Below are 22,732 nucleotides of genomic sequence, written 5' to 3' on the forward strand. Positions count from 1 at the left end.
CCACAATCACTTCATAAAAATTGTCTTCTCTAAATTAGGTCAAATCGCTAACAGACATTTTAAAAGCAGTTTACTTTTCTTCCTAATACTTATCAGAGTTTGAAACTTTACATTTACAGGATTGTTTGACTAGTCTCTGCTTAACTAGTCTGTGCCACCATTTCATGAAGTAGGGAGCATTTCTGCTGCTCATTGTAGACCCAGTAACTTAGAGCAGTTCCTGATACAATACATTGAGCAGGTGCTCAAAATAATCTTTGAATGGGTATCATAATTTAAATATTCCTAATTATTAATGAATCTTCTTGAATATATATCCTAGCATACCTGCCTAAAAGTTTTAACAGGACATATTTCTGAAAATTAAGGCCTGGAACAAAGGATACAAACATTTTAAATTCTAATAGGTGGAAAACAAGTTTATGGCAAAGTACTCACAATGTACAATAGAAGAAATAAGCCTTCAATCAGAAACAGCCAGAAGCACCTTTATTCTAATACCAGTAGCTTCAGTAGAAAAAAAAAAAGAGTGAACTACTTTATTCCTACCGACACTTTACACCAAGATAAATGTTTTGAGGAGCAAAGACAGGTAAAAAGGAAGAGTAGTAAACAATAATGAGGCCATTCACATCTTAAGTGAAAGTAAAGGCATTTTAAAATAAAGTAGTACGTAAAATAAAGGCATGTTATGCCTTTATGCATTCCTTTAAAATATGTTTTACAAGCTTTTATAGGTAACATAAGCCTTGAGAGTTTACATTTCACATGGGTCAAGACTAGCTCTAGAATAAAGCAATCTGACAGCACAATCCTTATGGCTTTACGTTTATTGTCAGAAAAACATTTAGAACTGTAATTTATGATAAAAAGACAGCATAAATTTAGTCTTATTTGAGGTTTTCACCTTATACCCACTGGTTAGTCAATAAGGCTCTTTGCTTAGCACACAGGATGATTTGAAATATTTTATATCCTTCAACTTACTTATCAGTACAAAGAAAAAGCAGTTTATAGCACAGCATCTGAACTATTTTAGAATTAAGAAAATTTCATCCTTTATATACAAGTTATTGTAGATATTTCTCTTTTAATCAAGAACTGGGCAAGAAGAGACAAATACTTCTTTTCTCAACAAGAGGATATTTTCTGATTACATAATACAAAGGCTCTGGGGACAAGCAGATCAAACGCAGGAAGTTTTCTGTAACTTAATCATTTATGAATATGGTAATCTGACTTTTAAATTGGCAATCAGTTTTTAAATTTTCAGATGTTTTTATTACTTTATTAAGATTCTTCTCTTGGTCAAAGAAACAATAGAGGGTACTTAAGTCTTTTAAAAATATATTTGAAAAAAAAAAAAAATATATATTTGGTTTCTCCCACAGGACAGTGGCAGAAATGAGTGACAAGCAACTTGGTATAATAAAACTGATTTAATATTTAATTCCACACTGTGGAAACTTGTGATATTTGAAACTCCCTAGGCAGCTTAACTAGTCAGTCACAAGATATGGCAAAGACTGCTAATTATTACCACATACGCATTCTCATTCTTTCTTTTAGTAATATAGACTTTTTTGTGTGGCCTCTCCCGTTGCAGAGCACAGGCTACAGATGCACAGGCTCAGCAGCCATGGCTCACGGGCCCAGCCGCTCTGCGGCACGTGGGATCTTCCCGGACTGGGGCACGAACCCGTGTCCCCTGCATCGGCAGGCGGACTCTCAACCACTGTGCCACCAGGGAAGCCCAGTAATATAGACCTTTAAGTGGGCACATGATCATCCAGCTAGAGAATATATTTACTGGCCTTCCCCACTACTAGGTGTGACCATGTAACTAAGTTCTGGCTAATAGGGTATGAACAGAAGTGACCTGTCCAAATTCTGGACTACATCATTAAAAGGAAGTTGTTTGCTCTTCCCCACTTCTCTCTCTTCTTACTGGCAGGGAAATGATAACAAGTAGAGCAGCCACTGTGACTCCAGAGAGGGAAACTGTAATTTAGGGGTGAATGAGCTGCCTGACTAGCCCTGGCTACTCACTTCTGGACTGTTACATGAGAGAGAAATAAACTTCTATCTTATTTAAGCATGGTATTTCCTGATCTCTTTGTAACAATAGCTTATTCTATCTGCACAAAATTCAGAGGCCAAGCCAACTCTACCACTGCCCTACATAATAATCTCTTCTCTTATCCTTCAAGCACATTGAAAGTTGTTTATGTCAGGGGCTACCGTGATTAAAATATTCCTCTACTTTGCAACAGTCAGAAGACCTTTTAGTCTGGGTATACCTAAGTGCTTATACAAAGCAAGAAACAGAATAAGCCATATTAGACTGTGAATCCTTTAAAAGGTACATTTTATGTTTTATGTATCGTTGAATCCCTAGCATTTATTATGTTCCTAGAACATCATAAATTATTTGTAGGATGAATAAAAGAAATATGAATGGCAAACTTTATACTCTAGGCTCTCTTAGTAAGAGATGTATAAATCACAAAGTAAGGATTTATCCAAGGATAGGGAAGATTATATTTGGTTATTTATAGCAATGGGAAGAAAACGGTTTGAAAACCTGGAATGGGCTGTGATTTAACTAGGTTAGTATAATGAATATGGACTTTTGAGTCAGATAAACTGTTTCAGTATAGATTCTGCCACTTATGTTAAAAAATTAACGTATTTCTGAGAGTCTCAGTTTCTTCATTTGAAAACGGGGCTAACAATGCCAACTTTGTAGGGCTGGGAGTATTTACATATAAAGTATGTGACTCTTGTAAAATATACTCATTCATAAAAAGTTAATTCTCCTTTCTACTTTCTGAAGTAATATGAATTTAAGGATTGAAGGAGGGAAAAGGATACAGTTGATTCAGTATTTTCTGGGATTACCTGCCATTTTAATATGGTCTAGAATAAAGGCTAAACTGTAAGGAAGAGCTAAAAATAGTCATGTTTTCTTACAGACTAGAGGTTCTAAGACAAACAATTTAACGTCATGGTGGTAGGAGTGCCTAGATGTAACAATGGAAAATTTGGTATAGAGAAGAACACCTCTTAGGGGCCAGGGAAAGTAAATATACTTGACGATCAATAGTAGGATATAAGTAGCAGTATGAAGGATCATCCTTTGAAATTTAACTGAGGTAACTTAGGATAAATAGAAGGCAGTATTATTCCACACGGTACCTTATAAAACTCATTACTCTATTAATATGGTATAGGTGGGAAAAAAATAGTGGATATATAAGTTCAGGTCTGACATTCAGTTTAATGTGCCTTCCAAGTGACAATAAGATATATGAGTCTAGAGCTCAGAGGGTAAATCTGGAGTAGGGAGATAAATTTAAGAGTCACTGTCATAGGTATTTGAAGCCATAGGAGAAGATGAAATCACTCATACAAGAATATAAAGTAAGATGCAAAGAAGGCCTTGAATAAGTCTAATGTTTAGTGACCTGGTAGTAGAGAATAAACCTACAGAGAAGAATGAGGAAATGCAACCCAAAAAGGAATGAGAAAAATCAAATATGGTATCTGAAATGTTAAAGAAAAATAGTGCTTTAAGTAAGAGGTAGTACAAGAGATATGATCAGTTATTAGATGGAATGAGGTAGTTCTGTATGTGTGAACTTGAAAGACTGTGGATGATTTTAGGCAAAGAAGTCATAGACATGAAATCTGTGGTCAAGCAATTTTTTTTTTCAAATCATAGTTCTACTACTTATTAGTGATGTGGTTGTGGGCAAGTTATTTCACCCTTTTTGTACTTCAGTTTCCTCATATGAAAGATAATTCTTCCTCATAAGAGCTGTAAAATGATTAAATCAGATGACTGTGAAGCACTTTGGCAAACGTAAGCCTCAATAAATCTTAGTGATGATGATGGTGAAGATAAAGGTATTTAAAAAAATTTAAAACCTTTTTCAAATTAGCATAACTCCATTTTTGAAGAAACATGATTCACATATTCTGGAAGGATATACATATATTACTAACAATGATTACCTCTGGGAAGTGAGGGAGAGGACCATCACTTTATATTCTGTGTATCTTGGATTATTTGCATTTTTTTCAATAAGCATGTGCTGCTTTTGTAATTTTGGCCAATAGTATTTAAAAAAAATCACTTACCTGCCTTATTTGTCTTTGTTTCCTTTATTGATTTGGAATACTCAGATGTCTTTGCTTGACAGAATGTTCTTAAATGGATGTAGCACACTGACTTTTCAAAGAGGAGCTTCTGAGTCTTAAACTGCAGTGAACTAGAAGAAATGCTGTGAGAAGAACTGACTTGGAGTATGGACAGCTAAGTGGTAAAAGGCAGGCGAGTCTGTACAAACTGATGAATGACAGGTGAACAGCAATAAAACATAGACAGCAGGAGAATCTAGGCTACACTGATTTTTGTTTTTTGGTAATAGATTTTTTGAAAGTTGTGGTAAAATATATGTAACATAAAATGTGCCATTTTAACCATTTTTAAGTATACAGTTCTGTGGCATTAAGTACACTTACATTGTTGTGCAATCATCACCACCATCCACCTCCAGAACTTTTTCATCTTCCCCAACTGAAAATCTGTCCTTTGAAACACTAATTCCCCAATCCTTTCCCCCAGCCTCTAGGAACCACCCTACTACTTTCTGTCTCTCTGAATCCAACTAGTCTATCCATTGTATGTATATACCACATTTTGTTTATCTATTCATCCATTGAGGGGCACTTGGGTTGCTTCCACCTTCTGGCCACTAAATAAGGCTGCTATGAACATGGGCATACAAATATCTCTTTGAATCCCTGCTTTCAGTTCATTTGGGTATATACCCAGAAGTGGAATTGCTAGATTATATGGTAATCCTATGTTTTGTTTTGAAGAAACATCATTTATTTTCCACAGTGGATACACTATTTTACATTCCCATCAGCAATGTACAAGAGTTCTAATTTCCCCACATCCTCACCAACACTGATTTTGTTTATTTATTTTTTATTTTTTTTGCGGTATGCGGGCCTCTCAAAATTAGTCAGTGTGGCCTCTCCCGTTGCGGAGCACAGGCTCCGGACGCACAGGCCCAGCGGCCGTGGCTCACGGGCCCAGCCGCTCCGCAGCACGCGGGATCCTCCCGGACCGGGGCACAAACCCGTGTCCCCTGCATCGGCAGGCGGACTCTCAACCACTGCGCCACCAGGGAAGCCCCTTAATTTAATTTTCTGTAATAGCTATCCCAATGGGTACAAAGTGGCGTCTTACTGTGGTTTTAACTTGCATTTCCCTAATGATGTCGAGCATCTTTTCATGTGCTTATTGGTCATTTGTGTAACTTCTTTGGAGAATGTCTATTCAAGTCCTTTCCCTATTTTTTAATCAAGTTGTTTTCTGTTGTTGAGAGTAGGAGCTCTTTATATATTCTAAATATCAATCCTTTATCAGATAAATGATTTGCAATTATCTTCGCTCATTCCTTGGGTTGCCTTTCACTCTGTTGATAGTGTCCTTTGATGCACAAAAGTTTTAATTTTGATAAGTCCAACTTACCTAATTTTTCTTTTGTTGTCTGTGTTTTTGGTGTCATATCTAAGAAGTCATTGCCAAACCCAATGTCATGAAGCTCTCCCTCTATGATTTCTTCTAAGAGTTTTATAGTAGCTCTTGCATTTAGGTCTTTGATCAGGTTTAAGTTAATTTGTATATGGTGAAAGGTAAGGGTCCAACCCAAGAACACAGACTTTCCCCCATATGTTTCTTCTTTTAATTTTTTTTTCTTCTGGCTGCACTGTGCAGCTTGCAGGATCTCAGTTCCCTGACCAGGGACTGAACTGGGCCACGGCAGTGAAAGCCTGGAATCCTAACCACTAAGCCACCAGGGAACTCCCTATTCTTTTAATTTCTTTCAGCAACATTTTGTAGTATTCAGTGTGTAAGTCTGTCGCCTACTTGGTTAAGTTTATTCTTAAGTATATTATTCATTTTGATACTATTGTAAATTGAATTTTCTTAATTTCCTTTTCAGTTTGTTTAATGTTAATGATTTCTGAGTGTTGACTTTGTACCCTACAACTTTGCTGAATTTGTTAATTAGTTCTACTAGTTTATTTGATGGAATCTTTCGGGTTTTCTACACACAGGATCAAGTAATCTGCAAACAAATGGAAATAATTTTTCTTCTCCCTTTCCAATTTGGATATTGCTTTTCTTGCCTAATTACTTTGGGTAGGACTTACAGTCCTATGTTGAATAGAAGTAGTGAAAGTGGACATCCTTGTCTTGTTCCTGATCTCAGAGAAAAAGCTTTCAGTCTTTCGCCATGGAGTACTATGTTAGCTGTGGGTTTTTCGTATATGGCCTTTATTACGTTGCAATAGTTTCCTTCTAGTCCTAGTTTGTTGAGCGCTTTTATTTTAAAAAAAGGTGTTATTTTATCAACTCTTCTGCATCAATTGAGATGATCCTGTGGTTTTTGGCCCCCTCTTCATTCTGTTAAAGTGGTGTATTACATTAACTGATTTTTTTTTTTTGCGGCACACGGTCCTCTCACTGCTGTGGCCTCTCCCATCGTGGAGTACAGGCTCTGGATGTGCAGGCTCAGCAGCCATGGCTCACGGACCCAGCCACTCCGCAGCACATGGGATCCTCCCGGACCGGGGCACGAACCCATATCCCCTGCATCGGCGGGAGGACTCTCAACCACTGTGCCACCAGGGAAGCCCACACTGACTAATTTTGATTACACCGATTGACTTGACCATCCTTGCACTGCAGGAATAAATCGCACTTGGTCAAAGTGTATAATCCTTTTAAAATGCTGTTGAATTTCGTTTGCTAGTATTTTGTTGAGGATTTTTGTATTGATATTCATAAGACATATCAGCCTGTAGTTTTCTTGTAGTGCCTTTGTCTGGCTTTGGGATTAGGGTTGCTGGCTTCATAGAACTGAGTTAGGAAAGTGTTCCATCTTGATCAATATTTTGGAAGAGTGTGGGAAGGACTAGTGTTAATTCTTCTTTGAATGTTTGGTAGAAATCACCAGGGAAGACATTAAGTTCTGGGCTTTCTTTGTTGTAAACTTTTTGGTTACTGTTTCAACCTCTTTACTAGATATAGGTCTATTCAGATTTTCTATTTCTCCATGTTCCAGTCTTGGTAGGTTGTGTGTTTCTAGGAATTTGTCGATTTTATCTAGGTTATCCAATTTGTTGGTGTACAATTGTTCATAGTACTTTTGGAATTCTTTTTATTTCTGTAAAATTGGTAGTATTGTCCCCTCTTTCATTTCTGATTTTAGTTATTTGAGTCTTCTTAATCAATTTGGCTAAAGATTTGTCAATTTTGTTGATCTTTTAGAAGAACCAATTCTTGGTTTCATTGGCTTTATTAGTTTCTAGTCTCTATTTTGTTTATCATTGCTCTAATCTTTACTATTTCCTTCTTTCTGGTAGCTCTGGGTTTATTTTGTTCTTTTTTTAATTTCTTAAGGTGTAAAGTTAGGTTACTGATTTGTGATCTTTCTTCACCCTTTCAGCATGCTTTCACTGCAACCCATAAGTTTTGGTATGTTGTGCTTTCATTTTCATTTGTCTCCAAGATATTTTCTAATTTCCCTTATGATTTTTTTTTCTGACCCATTGGTTATTTAAGAGTGTGTTATTTAATTTCCACATACTTGTGAATTTCTTAGTTTTCCTTCTGCCATTGATTTCTAGTTTCATTCCACTGTGATTAGAAAAGACACTTTGTATGATTTCAATCTTTTTAAATTTATGGTGCCTTTTTAATGGCTTAAAATATGGTCTTAGAGAATGTTTCATGTAAACTTGAAAAACATGTGAATTCTGCTACTGCTGGGTGGAGTATTCTGTATAAGTCTGCTATTTCCAATTGGTCCATGATGTTGTTCAAGTCTTCTATTTCCTTATTGATCATCTTTGTCTGGTTGTTCTATCCATTAATGGAAGTGCTGAAAGTGAGATAGTGAAGCTGCCTACTGTTACTATAGAGTCATCTATTTCTTCCCTTAAATACTATAAATGTTTGCTTCGTATATTTTTGAGTTTTGATGTTCAGTGCATATATGTTTATAACTGTTATATCTTCTTGATACCATCCTTTTATCACTATGTAATGTCCCTCCTTTTTTTTGTAACAATTTTTGACATAAAGTCTACTTTGTCTGATATTAGTATAGCCACACTTGCTCTCTTTTGGTTACTATTTGCACGGAGTCTTTTCCCATCCTTTCATTTTCAATCTATGCATGTTTTAAAATCTAAAGTGAGTCTTATAGACAGCACATAGTGGAATCCTGTTTTTTTATCCATTATGCTAATCTATGTCTTTTGAGTAGGGTGGGACCCATTTATACTTAAAGTAATTACCCATAGGGAAGTACTTACTTTTGTCATTTTGTTCTTTATTTTTTGTATGTCTTATAGCATTTTGTTCCTCATTTATTCTGCTACTGCCTTCCTCTGTATGTAGTTGGTTTTTTGTAGTGACACACTTTGATTCCCTTCTCCTTTCCTTTTGTGCATATTTTATATTTTCTTTGTGGTTATCACTGAGATTACATATAATATCCTGAAGTTATGACAATCTCTCAAATCGACAACAACTTAACTTCAGCTGCATACAAAAATCTTATGCCTTTATAGCTCTGCCCCCCACTTTGCTATTGATGTCACAAATTTCACCTTTATATACTGTGTACCCATTAGTATAGACTTAAAATTATTTTTTATACATTTGTCTTTTAAATCCTATAGAAAATAAAAATCAGAGTTACAAACCAAAATTATAATAATAATGATTTTTATATTTGTCTATGTATTTACCTTTTCCAGAGGACTATATTTTTACTTGGCTTCAAGTTACTCTCTAGCACTCTTTCACTTCAACTTGGACATTCCTTAGCAGTTCTTGTAAGTCAGGTCTAGGGGTAATGAACTCCTTCCACTTTTGTTTGTCTGGGAATATTTTAATTTCTCCCTCATTTCTGAAGGACAGTTTTGCCAGATATAAAATTCTTGGTTAACAGTTTTTTTTCTTCAATACTTTAAATACATCATCCCATTGTCTTCTGGTCTGCAAGGTTTTTGCTGAGAAATCCACTGACAGCCTAATTGGGGCTCCCTTGTACATGATGAGTCACTTTCCTCCTGCTGCTTTCCAGATTCTACCTTTGTCTTTCAACAGTTTGATTATAATTTGTCTTGATGTATGACTCTTGGGTTTATCCTACATGAAGTGTGTTGAGCTTCCTGGATTTGTATATCCATGTTATTCCTCAAACTTGAGAAGTTTTATTATTTATTCAAATAATCTATTTCTTCAAAAGAATTTCTCTCTTCTCCTTCTCCCCTGATGCATATATTGCTGCACTTGATAGTGTCCTATAAGTCCCTTAGGTTCTGTTAACTTTTCTTTCATTTTTCTTTTTGTACCTCAGGCTCCATTTTTTCAAATGACCTGTCTTTTAGTTCACTGATCATTTACTCTGCCTGTTCAAGTGTATTCTTGAACCCCTCTAGTAAAATTTTTATTTTGTTCATATTATTGCTTTCCCGATTTCCTTTAGTTCTTTGAGTCTGGCTTCATTTAGCTCTTTGAGCATAGTTACAACAGTTATTTTAAAGTCTTTGTCTATTAAGTATGATGCATGTGTTTCTTCAGGGGCTGTTTCTGGAAATTTATTTTGTTCTTTTGAAAGGGCCATGTTACTTCCCTGGTGGTCCAGTGGTTAAGAATGTGCATTTCAGCAAGCCTGGCATCTCACATTAAAATGGGAATAATTATGTTGTCTCTTGAGGACACAGATGCCTCTGTAACCCCCTCATATGAAGCTGTCTAGTGTCATATCAAACCACAGGGGTTGGGTGATGGAGTTAGATGTGGGAGAACAAAAAGATAAGTATGATCTTGCTTCATTATTGCCACTTCTGGGCCATTACTCATTTAAACTTAAGCAAAAGACCATTCACAAGGCATTCAATTACACCAGTCTCTCCTCAAAACAGTTATCTTCCAAGATACTAGTCATTTCCTCACATTCAAGAATTTTTGATCTTCCTTTCACAACAGTCTCTCTAAATGCTCCTAAAACTACCACCATTCTAGGAGAACTGCTCTAGTCTTAGAGTTTCTTGAATTCCTCAATCTCATTCCAGCTACCCACTTTTATGACTCATTATGAAGACAGAAGATCCTAAACATCAGTATTTACTCATTGACAATAACCTATCCTTTGAACTCTCACATTCTTCTACTCCCTCTATATCTGTTCTCTCACTTCATGAACACTTCAGCCATAAACCCTCTTTTTGTTCTTAGTCTGTTAGATTCCTCCTAGATTAGCTTCTTTCTGATTTTAGCTTATATCGCAAAGCACATAATTTCAATTGCTTTAGTATGCACTTTCTGGCCACCTAACCAGAAATTCTTCTACTCTTAACTCTACAATCTTTTAATCCTGGATTTGGCTACCCACTTGTTCTACTTCTATATCAAGAAACTTGATGAAAAAATAACCGGCAAACATGGATTGACACCACCAAAAATTCATGGTAAAGGCTGGATGCAAAATTTTTCTTCTTTCTTTTCTTAACTGAAGCTTTCAAGTCTTTATTACCACTTTCAGAATATTCTAAAATCATTTCACTCAGTAGATGACCTTATCTTGTATTTCACAGGAAAAAAATGTACTCTCATATGATAACCCTACTATTTTTTGTTTATTTGATTTTTTTAAATTGAATGAATTTGACATGTAACATTTTGTAAGTTTAAGGTGTACAGTGTGTTACTTTGATACATTTACATATTGTAATAGGATTGTTGTAGTAATATTTATTACATTTAATAATTATAGTACAATATTATTATCTATATTTGTCATACCGTACATTGGATCTCTAGCTTTACTACTTGTTACAAATTTAAACACCGTCAGTCTTATCTGTTCCCCTCCAATTCCTTAGTAACCACCATTTTACTCTGTTTTTTACAGGTTTGACTTTTTTTGGATTCCAGATATAAGTGATTCATGATAACCCTTTTAACTTCCTGCCACCTCCACCTCTTATCTGCAAACTTATTTTCACTTGCAGCCAATTCTTAGAGGAATGGGTGTTTCTCCTCTGTTCATAGTAAATTCCTTAACCTGTTTCTGAATCTCCAGCAACCAACTGGTTTTCCTTATTTTCTTCCTCTTACCCTCCTGTCCTTCATATATTCCTTCACCCCATACATATAACTCAGAAATGTTATAAACATTCAAGGCTATGATGAAATCTGTTGTTCTATAACCTATATCTATAATCTCCAATTCAGAACTCTACCTAGGCTCTTAGGTCCATATTTGCAACCATCCATTGGACATTTTCACCTGCATGCCCCATAGGTAACCAAACCTAATAACTAAAATCTAATTATACATCTTATTTCCCAATCCCTTAAATCTGAACCTTCTTCTCCATTCTTGGTTTCAGTTAATTAGCACCACTATTAATCCAGTCTTCTCTTCCAGATACATGGGTATCATCTTAGAATCTATGCCATCACCCTCAGAAGTGGCCTACATTCATATGCCACCTGCTTTTCATTCTATCTCCTAAATAAATCTTAGATTTCTTCCCAAATTTATTCCCAATGCTTAATTTAAGTCCTCATTTTGATCACTTGAAATGATTGCATTCATTCTTTCTTTTGTAAATTGAAGCATATGTACATATGTATTTAATATATGTATATTAATAGAAATATATATATACATATATATGTTAAAATGCAACTTGATGGTTGCCACTTATTTTTATATTCCTGGATCTTAGACCATTGCTTAGCATCAATGTATGTTTGTTGAGTGAATTCCAGACTATTCTCTATCCTATTTATCCCCTATCCCACTGTCAGGAAGACCCTTCTAAAGCATATATTAAATCCTTCAATAAATTTTGAATGAGTAAGAATACGTACAAACTACATAATCATAATCATAGAGATAGGGCTCTAATCTACCTTCACAGCTTCTTTTCCTATACTGCCCTATAGTTCCTTTTGGAGCCATAGGATCACCTTATGGTACATAAAACATACCACACATTCCTCACTTCCAAGATTTTATTATATACTATTCTCTCTCTGCTTGCAGGATCCGTCTTCCCTAATTTACCCAACTCCTCCTAATCTTAGCTAAAGGGTTGGGCTTAGTAGTGGGCTTATGACCTGATCCTTCCAGACTGAAATAGATGCCTCTTCTCTGTGTTCACATATTATCCTGTACAGATCTCTACTGTAGCACTTAGTATGCTATGGTAATAACTTGATCTTCCTTTTTTACTTATTGAAAGTTCCTTAAGGACATAAACTATATTTTATTTCAGTATTCTTAGAACCTCATTAAGGACCCAGTACACAGCAGACACTCAATAATGTTTCTTAAATAAATCAAAATATTTAGAGTTTAACATATAAAAATATATAGTATATATTTTTTCTTCCCCTGTTCTTGTGAAATGTAAAAAAATATTTCCCTTTCCCCTCTTTAAGATAATTGCTGCTGTGAGTGAAGGTTTCTTCCATGGCAGATAAGAGATTAAATTACAAAAGTTTTCAATTGCTTATCACTGGCCAGTGCAGAAAGAGGAGGAGACAGAGAAATTCCTGTGTCTGCCTTAACCCAAGAATATCTCAATACTCCTTTTCCCTAATTCTGTGTTTCCTAACTTTCCTAGAGCAAGTACAGTATTGCTGAAGTTTCTTAATGAACCTAATGGGAAAATAAGAAGAATAAAAGCTGGGAGTTTTTGTTTTGTTTTTTAAAAGGTGATTATGCCTTATACATGAACTGGAAAGGAAAAGAAATCCAAACTTCATTTCAATAATTGAGAAAGGGCTTCCCTGGTGGCGCAGTGGTTGAGAGTCTGCCTGCTGATGAAGGCGACACAGGTTCTTGCCCTGGTCTGGGAAGATCCCACATGCCGCGGAGCGGCTGGGTCTGTGAGCCATGGCTGCTGAGCCTGCGTGTCCGGAGCCTGTGCTCCGCAACGGGAGAGGCCACAACAGTGAGAGGCCCGCATACCACATACACACACACACAAAAAAAAAAAAAAAATTGAGAAAGTGCCTGTCATTATCCCATCTCTGTTTCTCTTGTGCACCCCTAATGAAGACATCTAGCCCATTAAGTTTACCTATATAACTGTGAGTATTCTTTAGTAAATCAAAAGGATAATCACAAAGAATAATGACAATTTCTGAGGAATGCAGTGAAGTATGTATAACAGCTAGTTTTATGGTAGATGTATCAAACGGAAAGGAGGAAGCGAATTGTGTAGTTCCTATATTTATGGAAGAAACTAAGAACCGCACGGCTAGCATATTTCTTAGACTTCAGAATTTCACAGGCTAGTAAATTTTTTTTTTTAATTGAGGGAACCAACATAAGATCCTCCACTTTCAACTGCCCGTGCAGGAATAATTTAACATAGCAGGCCTTAGGCTGTTTATCTTCAAAAAGGCCTATTTGCAAGGCTGGCCCTTGACAGCATCTGGGAACTTGATTTTTGAAAACGTTTAAGTGATAAGATTCTAAATGCTGTGCCAGCCTACTTAGACTGTACCATGAGATTTATGGTGAATAACTACTTTCCTTCTGAGAATCTGAAATTTTGGTTGACAGACGGTGCCTATGTAACCAGCCCTTAAAAAAAACGCAAGCTCTTGAGTCTCAAATGGAGTTCCCCATGCCAAAACACTGCAAGTGTGTTGAGTGAATTTTTGAGCTGGAGAGGGTGCACTCTGTGTGACCTCTCACAGGAGGGAAAGAGCATAGGAAGCCTGCACACAGATTCCTCTAGACTCCACCTGATGCCTTTTTCCATTAGTGATCTGGCTGTGTATCTTTACAATGTCTCTGTAATAAATCTTAGCTCTGAGTATGACAGTATACTAAGTCCTGTGAGTCCTTCTAGAGAATCGCAGAATGTGTGGGTGGTATTGGGGACCCCCAAAACACTAAGTAATGATATTAAACAAGCAAGCAAAAAACTCTATGATCATCATTCAATGAATATATATGTTAATAAAATTTTGCTCTTTATTCTGACAGTACAGAAACATGGAAACAATATCAGAATAAAGGACAGAATTTTAAATGGAATATATTTAGCACTGTAAGAAGTTCATTACATTATTCTCATTTTTCTCATTTTGCTGTAGACCAGTGAAAACCTTATAATGGACCAATAACAGACATGTGCCTGGTAACTACTAGACCAAGTAATTTTTGCCTGGGTATACCTTTCTTCCAATTTACTTTCTTTTGAAACTGAAAGCACTAAACAGAAGTTTTATGTGTACAGGAGTAATTTTAAAAAGCTGAACATTCTGGTAAGTCACTAAAGATTTCACTGAAAGAGTTGATTTTTAACTGTTACATTTAAAGAATGGAAGACTATTATAAATTAATAACAAATTTAGTTCCAGGATATTTTAAGATTTGTACAGTCCTTGCACCAGCCAAATAACCATGTAAAAAAAAAACACAAAAAGGGCTTCCCTGGTGGCGCAGTGGTTGAGAGTCGGCCTGCTGATGCAGGGGACACGGGTTCGTGACCTGGTCTGGGAAGATCCCACATGCCGCGGAGCGGCTAGGCCCGTGCGCCATGGCTGCTGAGCCTGCGCGTCCAGAGCCTGTGCTCCACAACGGGAGAGGCCACAACAGTGAGAGGTCCGCGTATCGAAAAAAACAAAAAACAAAAAAAACACACAAAAATAAAACTAGCTGAGATAATAATACTTCTGACTTTCAGTTTGTCATTTTATTTAAAAATTATTTATGGAGGATAACATTCTTATCTTTCCTCAATACAATCACCTTAAAATGAATTCTTCCCACAGGTCACAATGTTTTTAAAAAAGATAGCAAATAAAAATCTCAAATTTCATCCATTAATATATCACTGTGTTTTAGTTCTTCAAGGCACTTTCTAACAATATAGTATTTTCCATTGCACAAGACTCAAATTCCATTTACCAGGGTAAATAACTTTCAAAAACAAAACCACATACCTTTTGCTGTAGCTCTTTTACTGCTGAATCTCTATCCATGCATGCCTGTCGAAAGGCTTCATAAGCTTTATTGAGTTGCTCGCCAATGTTTTTATCCATTCCTCTCTGTCTTGTAGCATCACTATAAATGATGGAGTAAATGACAGGTCTGGAAAATAATTGAAAAATTTAGATAGCTATTAAGTTATATAAATCTCACTTTAAAAATGTACCTCAGGGCTTCCCTGGTGGAGCAGTGGTTGAGAGTCCGCCTGCCGATGCAGGGGACACGGGTTTGTGCCCCGGTCCGGGAAGATCCCACATGCCGCAGAGCGGCTGGGCCCATGAGCCATGGCCGCTGAGCCTGCATGTTTAGAGCCTGTGCTCCGCAAAGGGAGAGGCCACAACAGTGAGAGGCCCGCGTACCGAAAAAAAAAAATGTACCTCAAAGACAGTTCTATATGGTTTATCATGAACATTATAGCACCAAGTACTATCAAGTTTTATAAAGGCAAAAAAGCCTCATTTAAAATCCTGATCAGAAATATTGTGAAACCTTAACTTCTACAGTTTTTAAATATTTTTCACTAATGTTTAAGGAGCAATTAGGGTTCCAGTTCATAAAGATGCTACTTTGCACATGGTATTCTATAAATGCAAGCTAAAAATGGAAAAATATAAAAGGTCATTTGTTATTACTCTTTATTACAGAAATACACAACAGGATTAGCAATGTGAGAAGGGACTTCTTTTTACTAAATGGACAGTTATTCCCACTTACAAGGTAAATGCTTGCTACACTGAAATTAGAGCAAAATTAAGTAGATAAATGTTTGTGGATGGAGTTCACACTGTTGTTATCACAGAGCAATTAAAATGTGTGAAAATGCTCTTATTTTAGCACAAAATCTAGGGAGAGCTGCCGTTGGACTCTACATTAAAAAAGAAAAATCACATCCCATCAGTCCTACCCCTATGCTCTATTAGTTTGCCAACTGTTTTGCTATTTCTGAACTACAGGTGATTTACTCAGTGGAGGTAATTTATTTTTATCATCTCAACTTGCATAACATCTCTAACGACATTCCCTGACTCTGAGCAGAGGGTCATCTAATGACTGATTCTTCCTGTCAAGCTGTAAAAACCACACCACAGAGCCTTTCTCTTAATCCTCTGAAAGCCAGAGGAGACAAAGTTCTTTATCAGTCATAGGGGATTTTGGGGGTAGCAAATTATTTCACTCCCTTATGATTAGAAATCCTTCATAACCGTCTCTAACCTTTTATAACACCTTTATTTTATCGTCGGGTACACATGCTTTAAAAAACTTTCAGTATTTTACATTAAGATGTTCATATAACATAAATTCACCGTTCTAAAGTATACACTTCTGTGGTTTTCAGTATATTCACAATGTTGTGTAACCATCACCAATATCTAATCACAGAACATTTTTATCACCTCAGAAAGAAACCCTGTACCTAATAGCAGTTAGTCCCAATTCACATCTCCCCTCTATCCCCTGACAACCACTAATCTACTTTCTGACTCTATGGATTTGCCTACTTTGGATGTTTGGAGTCATAAAATACATGGCCTTTGTGTCTGGCTTTTTTCATGTAGCATAAAATTTCCAACCTTTATCCATGTTGTCGCATGTAACAGTACTTCATTGCTTTTTATGTCTGAATAATATTTCATTTTATGAATATACTACATTTTGTTTATTCATTTCTCAGTTAATGGACATTTGGGTTGTTTCCACTTTTTGGTTATTTTGAATAAAGCTACAATTTGTGTATACATATCTGTGTGAACGTAAGTTTTTAATCTCTTAGATATATGCTTGGGAGCAGAATTCCTGAGTCAGATGACAATTATGTTTAACTTTCTGAGGAACTGCCACAAAAGTTCCAGACGTTTCCACAGAAGCTGTACCATTTTATATTTCCACTAGCAACGTACAAGAGTTCCAATTTCTCCACATCTTCACCAATAATTGTTGTCCATTTTAAAATTATATGCTAGGATCCTAGTGGGTATGAAGTGATACCTCATCACAGTTTTGATGTTGAGCATCTTTACAGTGCTTATTGGTCATTTGTATATCTTCTTTGGAGAAATGTCCAGTCAAGTCCTTTGCCCACTTTTCATATATACATACATATATATATAATTTGTAATATTTTCTCCCATTCTATAGATTATCTTTTCATTTCTTTGATAGTGCCCTTTGACAAAGTTTTTAGTTTGATGAAGTCCAATTTATCTATTTTTTTTGTTCTTGTGCTTTTCATATCATATCTAAGAAACCATTGCCTTACATGGATTTTCACCTGCATTTCCTTTTAGAAATTTTATAATTTTAGCTTTTAGATTTAGACCTTTGATCCATATTGAGTTAATTTGTATAATATGGTATGAGGTAGGGCTCCAGATTCATTCCTCTGCATGTGGCTAGCCAGTTGTCCTGGTATCATTTGTTGAAAAGGCTTTTCTTTTCCCACTGAATGCCCTTGGCAGCCTTGTTGAAAATCAGTTTACCATAAATCACAATGCCCTTTTAAATACCTAGGTAATATTTCAATCCCATCAGCCAGTCTTTCATTTTAAGATACTAAATACACTCCTAAGTTATTTTCTAGGCTTGATAAAAACAATTTCAAGGATTTTATTATGGGGATTACAGTGTCTTTACCTTGTGAAGCAATGAAAGAATGATATATTTTTTAGGCATTCCACCTGAAATTTGTTTTTACTGCTACTTCTGATAGATGGAAAAGATGAAACACTGTTAGGATAATTAACATTGCCAGGATCTCTGACATACCATAGACACTATGGAAACATGAGTAATTAGCATGAACACAAAGCATCACTTGGAGTATTTATTTAGATATTATCATTCAAAAAATTGATTTAGGGTGGCTTAAAAAAACACAAGATTAAAAATAAGTATATAAGCAGGAAAAGAAAAATAAGGGTAGGTAGCTAAAGGGACTATAGTATACTATAATATGCTCATGCAGAAATTAGATGATTTAAGTAGCTAAGTGGCTAGGTTGTCTATCACTGTCTTAATAAGCTGCAGATGTCATAACAAATTGTCAATGTAAACCACACCTATATTTATCTGGGACAAACAAGAAGCTTGAATTGGGAACCCATCTAGTTTTTTGTTTTGTTCTATCACTGGCTGACCCTGTGAGCTTAGTTCAGGGCCACTAAATCTTTTGGGACTCAAGTTTCTACCTCTTCAAAACAAAAAAGATGTCTGGGTTCAATTTCTAAGAAACTTCTTTGTTCTACGGTTCTTGAGTCTGTGAATCTAAAAATGCATGTCTGTTCCATCAAGAAGGTGCATTCTTGCTTTTAAAAATGTAAATACAGTACTAAAAACAGCTGCATCATATGCAAGTAAACTATGTGCAGCCTTCATTTCAGTTCCTTGAATTAGATCACACAAATGTCACTAGGAAGAGTTACTGAGTAAATTCCACATGGATGCATCCTATTTCCTGAAATAAGAATGTATGCTGGGGAGATATGATTCAGGTCAATACAACTAAATAAATGATACATTTAATTCCTATCTCACAACAAAGAAGAAAATTGGGTGTTAGATCAGTGACACTGACCAGAGAAAAAGGAAACAGTCTCTGGGACCCAGTTAATTAAATTGGACAGATTTCAAATATTAACACTCTGAACTTTAAAGCCACTTGTTCCTCTATTTTTTAAAGCATTTGTTAAGTGTAAAATTAATTTCACAATTTAAGAGGCAGTCACAATTCAATTACATTTTGGTATGCCTTCTGCAAAACTTGCCAGGCTCCAGGGAAATGGTTTTATTTACAATAAACATGCTCAAACTCAAATCAAATGGCCACTCTCATCCCCTAAACCCAGGAGGTCCAAGCTAGAGCCAGCTCTGCCTTGGAAACATTCTTCTAGTTATGGCTTCACTCTTTTAAATGTATTTTAAGGAAAGCCTTCCGTGGTAATTTCTTTATTTCTGGGTTTGGTTTACTAGTTTCCTCATACCACACAAGGAAAAACTTAACTCACTGATGCCCAAGACAGTTTAGCTGGGTGGGCAGAATACAAAGCATCCCACCCCCAGGGTCACACCTGTCACACCTACCTCTATTCCTCTGACAGAAGTCCCTTTTTTCCTTTGGGTTGTTCCTGTAAGATGGAAAATGGAGGGTGGCAAGTTCCTGTTCTGCCTCCCAGGTCCAGCATGTGCTTGCACAGGAAGAAGTACTAAGAAAATCCCTGGGCATCAGGCTGCTTCCTCTTTCATTGATCCTTGGTTCATAATGAAACTGTTCTAGGATAGGAGAATCAGCCTGCATGAGGGCAATAATTTTACTTTCCCTTGGTAAAACTTCCCAGCTCCAACAAAGCTGTGTCAACTACTAGGGCCAAACTTTGATTTCAATAAAATATATACCATTATGATTCAATTAAATTAGAAAAACTGAAGTAGTTGTTTGCTTAATACATGTAAGGCACTATGTGGGATGCAGCAAGCGGCTTTAGGGACAGTGCCACCTTAATGTTGTGTTCCTTTTACTAAGTTTTTCACCAGCTCTTCATTTCCTGTTACTCGTATTCCAATCTGACTGATAAGGCTCAGAGGAGTTAAATGACCTGCATACAGCTACAAAGCTATAAGCAAGTGACTGGGACTAAATCTTTGAAACTCTTAGTTCAAGGATTGTTTATTAAAGCCAGCTGCAAAGTATTCTCCTAAAATGCCATGATGGATACTTCATTCCATAAAACATTTACTGAGTGCCAACAAAAAACAAAGCCTGGGCTGGGCGCCACTGATGTAGTGAAAACAAAAGACATGAAACCTACCCTGATGAAGGCACCATTAGCTGTAACTTAAAGAATATATATGAGTACCTGGAGATATTTAAAGGCTAGAGTTTGGAAAGGAAAGTGCTCACATCAATTTACAAGGTTTAGGAAAGGCTTTGAGAGGTAGATGGCATTTGACTTGGGTTTTGAATTATGGGTAGGAATGACCTCACCCATTCCTTTTATTTGACTGTCATATAGCAGTCATCCTTTCTAAAACAGGTTCCTGACAGTTATAAAGATTTTTTTTTTTTTGGGCTAGATAATATCCATTCTTCACTAAAACAGCCCAGAATTACACACATTTCTTATGCATTGTTCAGTTTGAATTTCCAGATCAGGACAACTCTGCAAACCTGAGACAATTCTTAAGTATAACAATTATGGTTACTTATAGAAGTGATTAATTAGGCTAGTCCTTGTCCATGATGCTTGAAAAGAAGCAAGGGTAGTAATGGAATACAGGACAAGTCCTATACCTGCTCTGGACCTCGATTTTCCTTGCTTTTAAAATGAAGGGGTTACAAGACAATCTCCTTCAACTTTATGACTAGACAGCATTTCTAAACAAATACAGAGTATAGAAGCTTTTGCTTGGCAAATATAGTGATTTGTTTTTCCTCATAAGTGATATCATAGATTTAAAAGTTACAAGCCAGTTGATATGGTAATTCATTTAAAGATAATGAGAAGTATGGAATAAAGTTATATGGGATGTCCTAGAAGAGATATGATACTATGAAAATATGTGATATGAAAATACATGATGTAACACTGTGAAAATTAATGACTTTCTTTATTTCATAACAATTATATAGTCCCTCCTAACACTTTACTAGGTAGAATGAAAAAAAAGTACAGGCTTTGAATTCAGATCTCAGATCTGCAGTTTTCTAGCCATTTACTTAGCTTCTCTGAGTATTAGTTTTCTTATACATAGTTTGTAGGTTTATTGTGAAGATTGAGATCATATATGAAACAATATCTGTTAACTGTTCCTCAATATCCATTCTCTCCTCTTCTAGTATTCCTGATTTTTAGCTGATGTGGTCATGTGACTGTGTTCTGGTCATCGGCAAGTAAGTGTAACTTCCAAGACAAGCTCTCTTCTTTTTCCCTTTCCCAGTTGGATGGAATATTGTGGTTAGTCACCCGAAACACTGTGGTGAGGGCAACACTTCCAGGATGGCGGAACAAGGAGATGTGGAACAACAAGAATGAAGATGCCCAGGTCCTTGACACTGTGGAACTGCCAGATCTGCTCTGGACATCTTATACTTTGAATTGTAATACGTGAGAGAAATAAAATATCTGTCTTAAAAAAAAAAAAAAAAATCTGTCTTATTTGTTTAAGCCAATGTCTTTGGGGGCCTCTTAAGAGAGGAGCTGAGCTGTATCCTAATTGGTACAATATTCAAGACTGGTTCAGTGCTGAACACACAGTAGGTTCTCCTTTTTCCATGGGAAAGAGACAAACTCATAGACTTTGCCTTATAAGCTCTAATTAGAGCTTATAATTTAGTAAGGCAGAAACACATAGAAATGATTAACCATATTAATAGATCAATTATAAATGTGTAAAAATGTATAAGCGTATCTTGATAGGTATCTGGGAAACATAGGTAGAAGCATTTGTAGGAACTGACCCAAAGGCTCACTCAAGATTTGTACATTTCATTGTATTTAAGTTTTATCTCAAAGGAAGAAGAAAAGAAAGAACTGTTAAATAAAGAGTATAAGGAGGAAAAAGACTCAACAGAAGGAACAATTAACATGAGAGGAACTGTGGAAGGCTTCACAGAGGATCTGACGCTTATACTGGGACCTGAAATATGAGAAGGATTTCAACAAGTAGGGAATGAGAGAGGAAAGAACATTCACTCTGAAGGAGCAGAGGCTCTGAGAAATCACTAGTATAGTGCACTTAGGGACTGGTGGTGAGTATTGTATTTATGAAAGTAAGGTGTATGTACAGACAGGATGGAGAGGCCAGGGTGCTAAGACAGGTGCATAGTCAGGGCCACCATGTGTGATTGTGCTGCACTGAAAGAACCCTATAGGTACCGTTCATGTAGACCATAATTGGAAAGAGTTACACCCTAGAGTTACAGAGTGCACTAACTACATAAACTATACTACACAGCAGATTAGATACGGCCAGATTGCAGTAGACCTTGAATGTCACTCTAAGAAGTTTACACTTTAACTTGCTAACATTAAGGAATAATGGAGGATTGTCAAGCAGGAGATGGATATGTTTTAGAAAGATTAACTGGATACCAGCAGGGAATATAAACAAATGAGGGAGACAAAGTGAGGATATCCATAAGAAACTACTGTTGTATTCTGGGTGAAAGATGAGGGCTTAAACTAGAGTAGGGAAAATGAATGATGAATGAATTCAAGAGACGTTTTAAAGGTAGAATCAATAGGATTTGTTGGCCAACTGGATCTGTACAACAGACAAGAAGGAAGCATTCAGGGCCCAGCAATTCTGAATCAGTTGGCCTGGGAAGGAGTCCTATAATCTATATTTTAATGAGTAATCAGGTTATTTTGTTAAAGATAGTTCACCAGCCATATTCTTCAAAAATTAGGCAAACAGTGATGCTAGTCAGCCACAGAGAAACAGGAAGAAATACTGAGGGGGAGACGAGAGGATATTGAATTCAATTTTGAACAAAAGTGCTAACAGAGACACAATTAACAACAGTCAGGAAAAATGTACCAATTGAGTGATAATGAAATCTAAAGGAAGAAATGATGGCTAAGTATGCCTTCCCTCCTGCTTATATTCTTAAAGTT

The 22,732-nt window shown here is 36.2% G+C and overlaps 1 protein-coding gene across 8 annotated transcripts in view; it reads right to left on the reverse strand.

The window, feature by feature from the left end:
• Nucleotides 1-22,732, reverse strand: part of TANK (TRAF family member associated NFKB activator) — an 88,798-nt gene that overhangs the window by 40,311 nt on the left and 25,755 nt on the right. For 7 of the 8 annotated variants that reach the window (XM_032636987.1, XM_032636990.1, XM_032636986.1 and 4 more), the window contains exon 2: nt 15,077-15,224. In XM_032636987.1, the coding sequence (XP_032492878.1) occupies nt 15,077-15,175 (99 nt within the window). In that variant the 5' untranslated portion in view covers nt 15,176-15,224. Of the gene's footprint in view, nt 1-15,076; nt 15,225-19,199; nt 19,408-22,732 lie in introns of all 8 variants that reach the window. The other variant, XM_032636989.1, reaches the window with a different exon arrangement.

This window comes from Phocoena sinus, chromosome 7 (assembly GCF_008692025.1).
Source record: "Phocoena sinus isolate mPhoSin1 chromosome 7, mPhoSin1.pri, whole genome shotgun sequence".
Classification (NCBI taxonomy): domain Eukaryota; kingdom Metazoa; phylum Chordata; class Mammalia; order Artiodactyla; family Phocoenidae; genus Phocoena; species Phocoena sinus.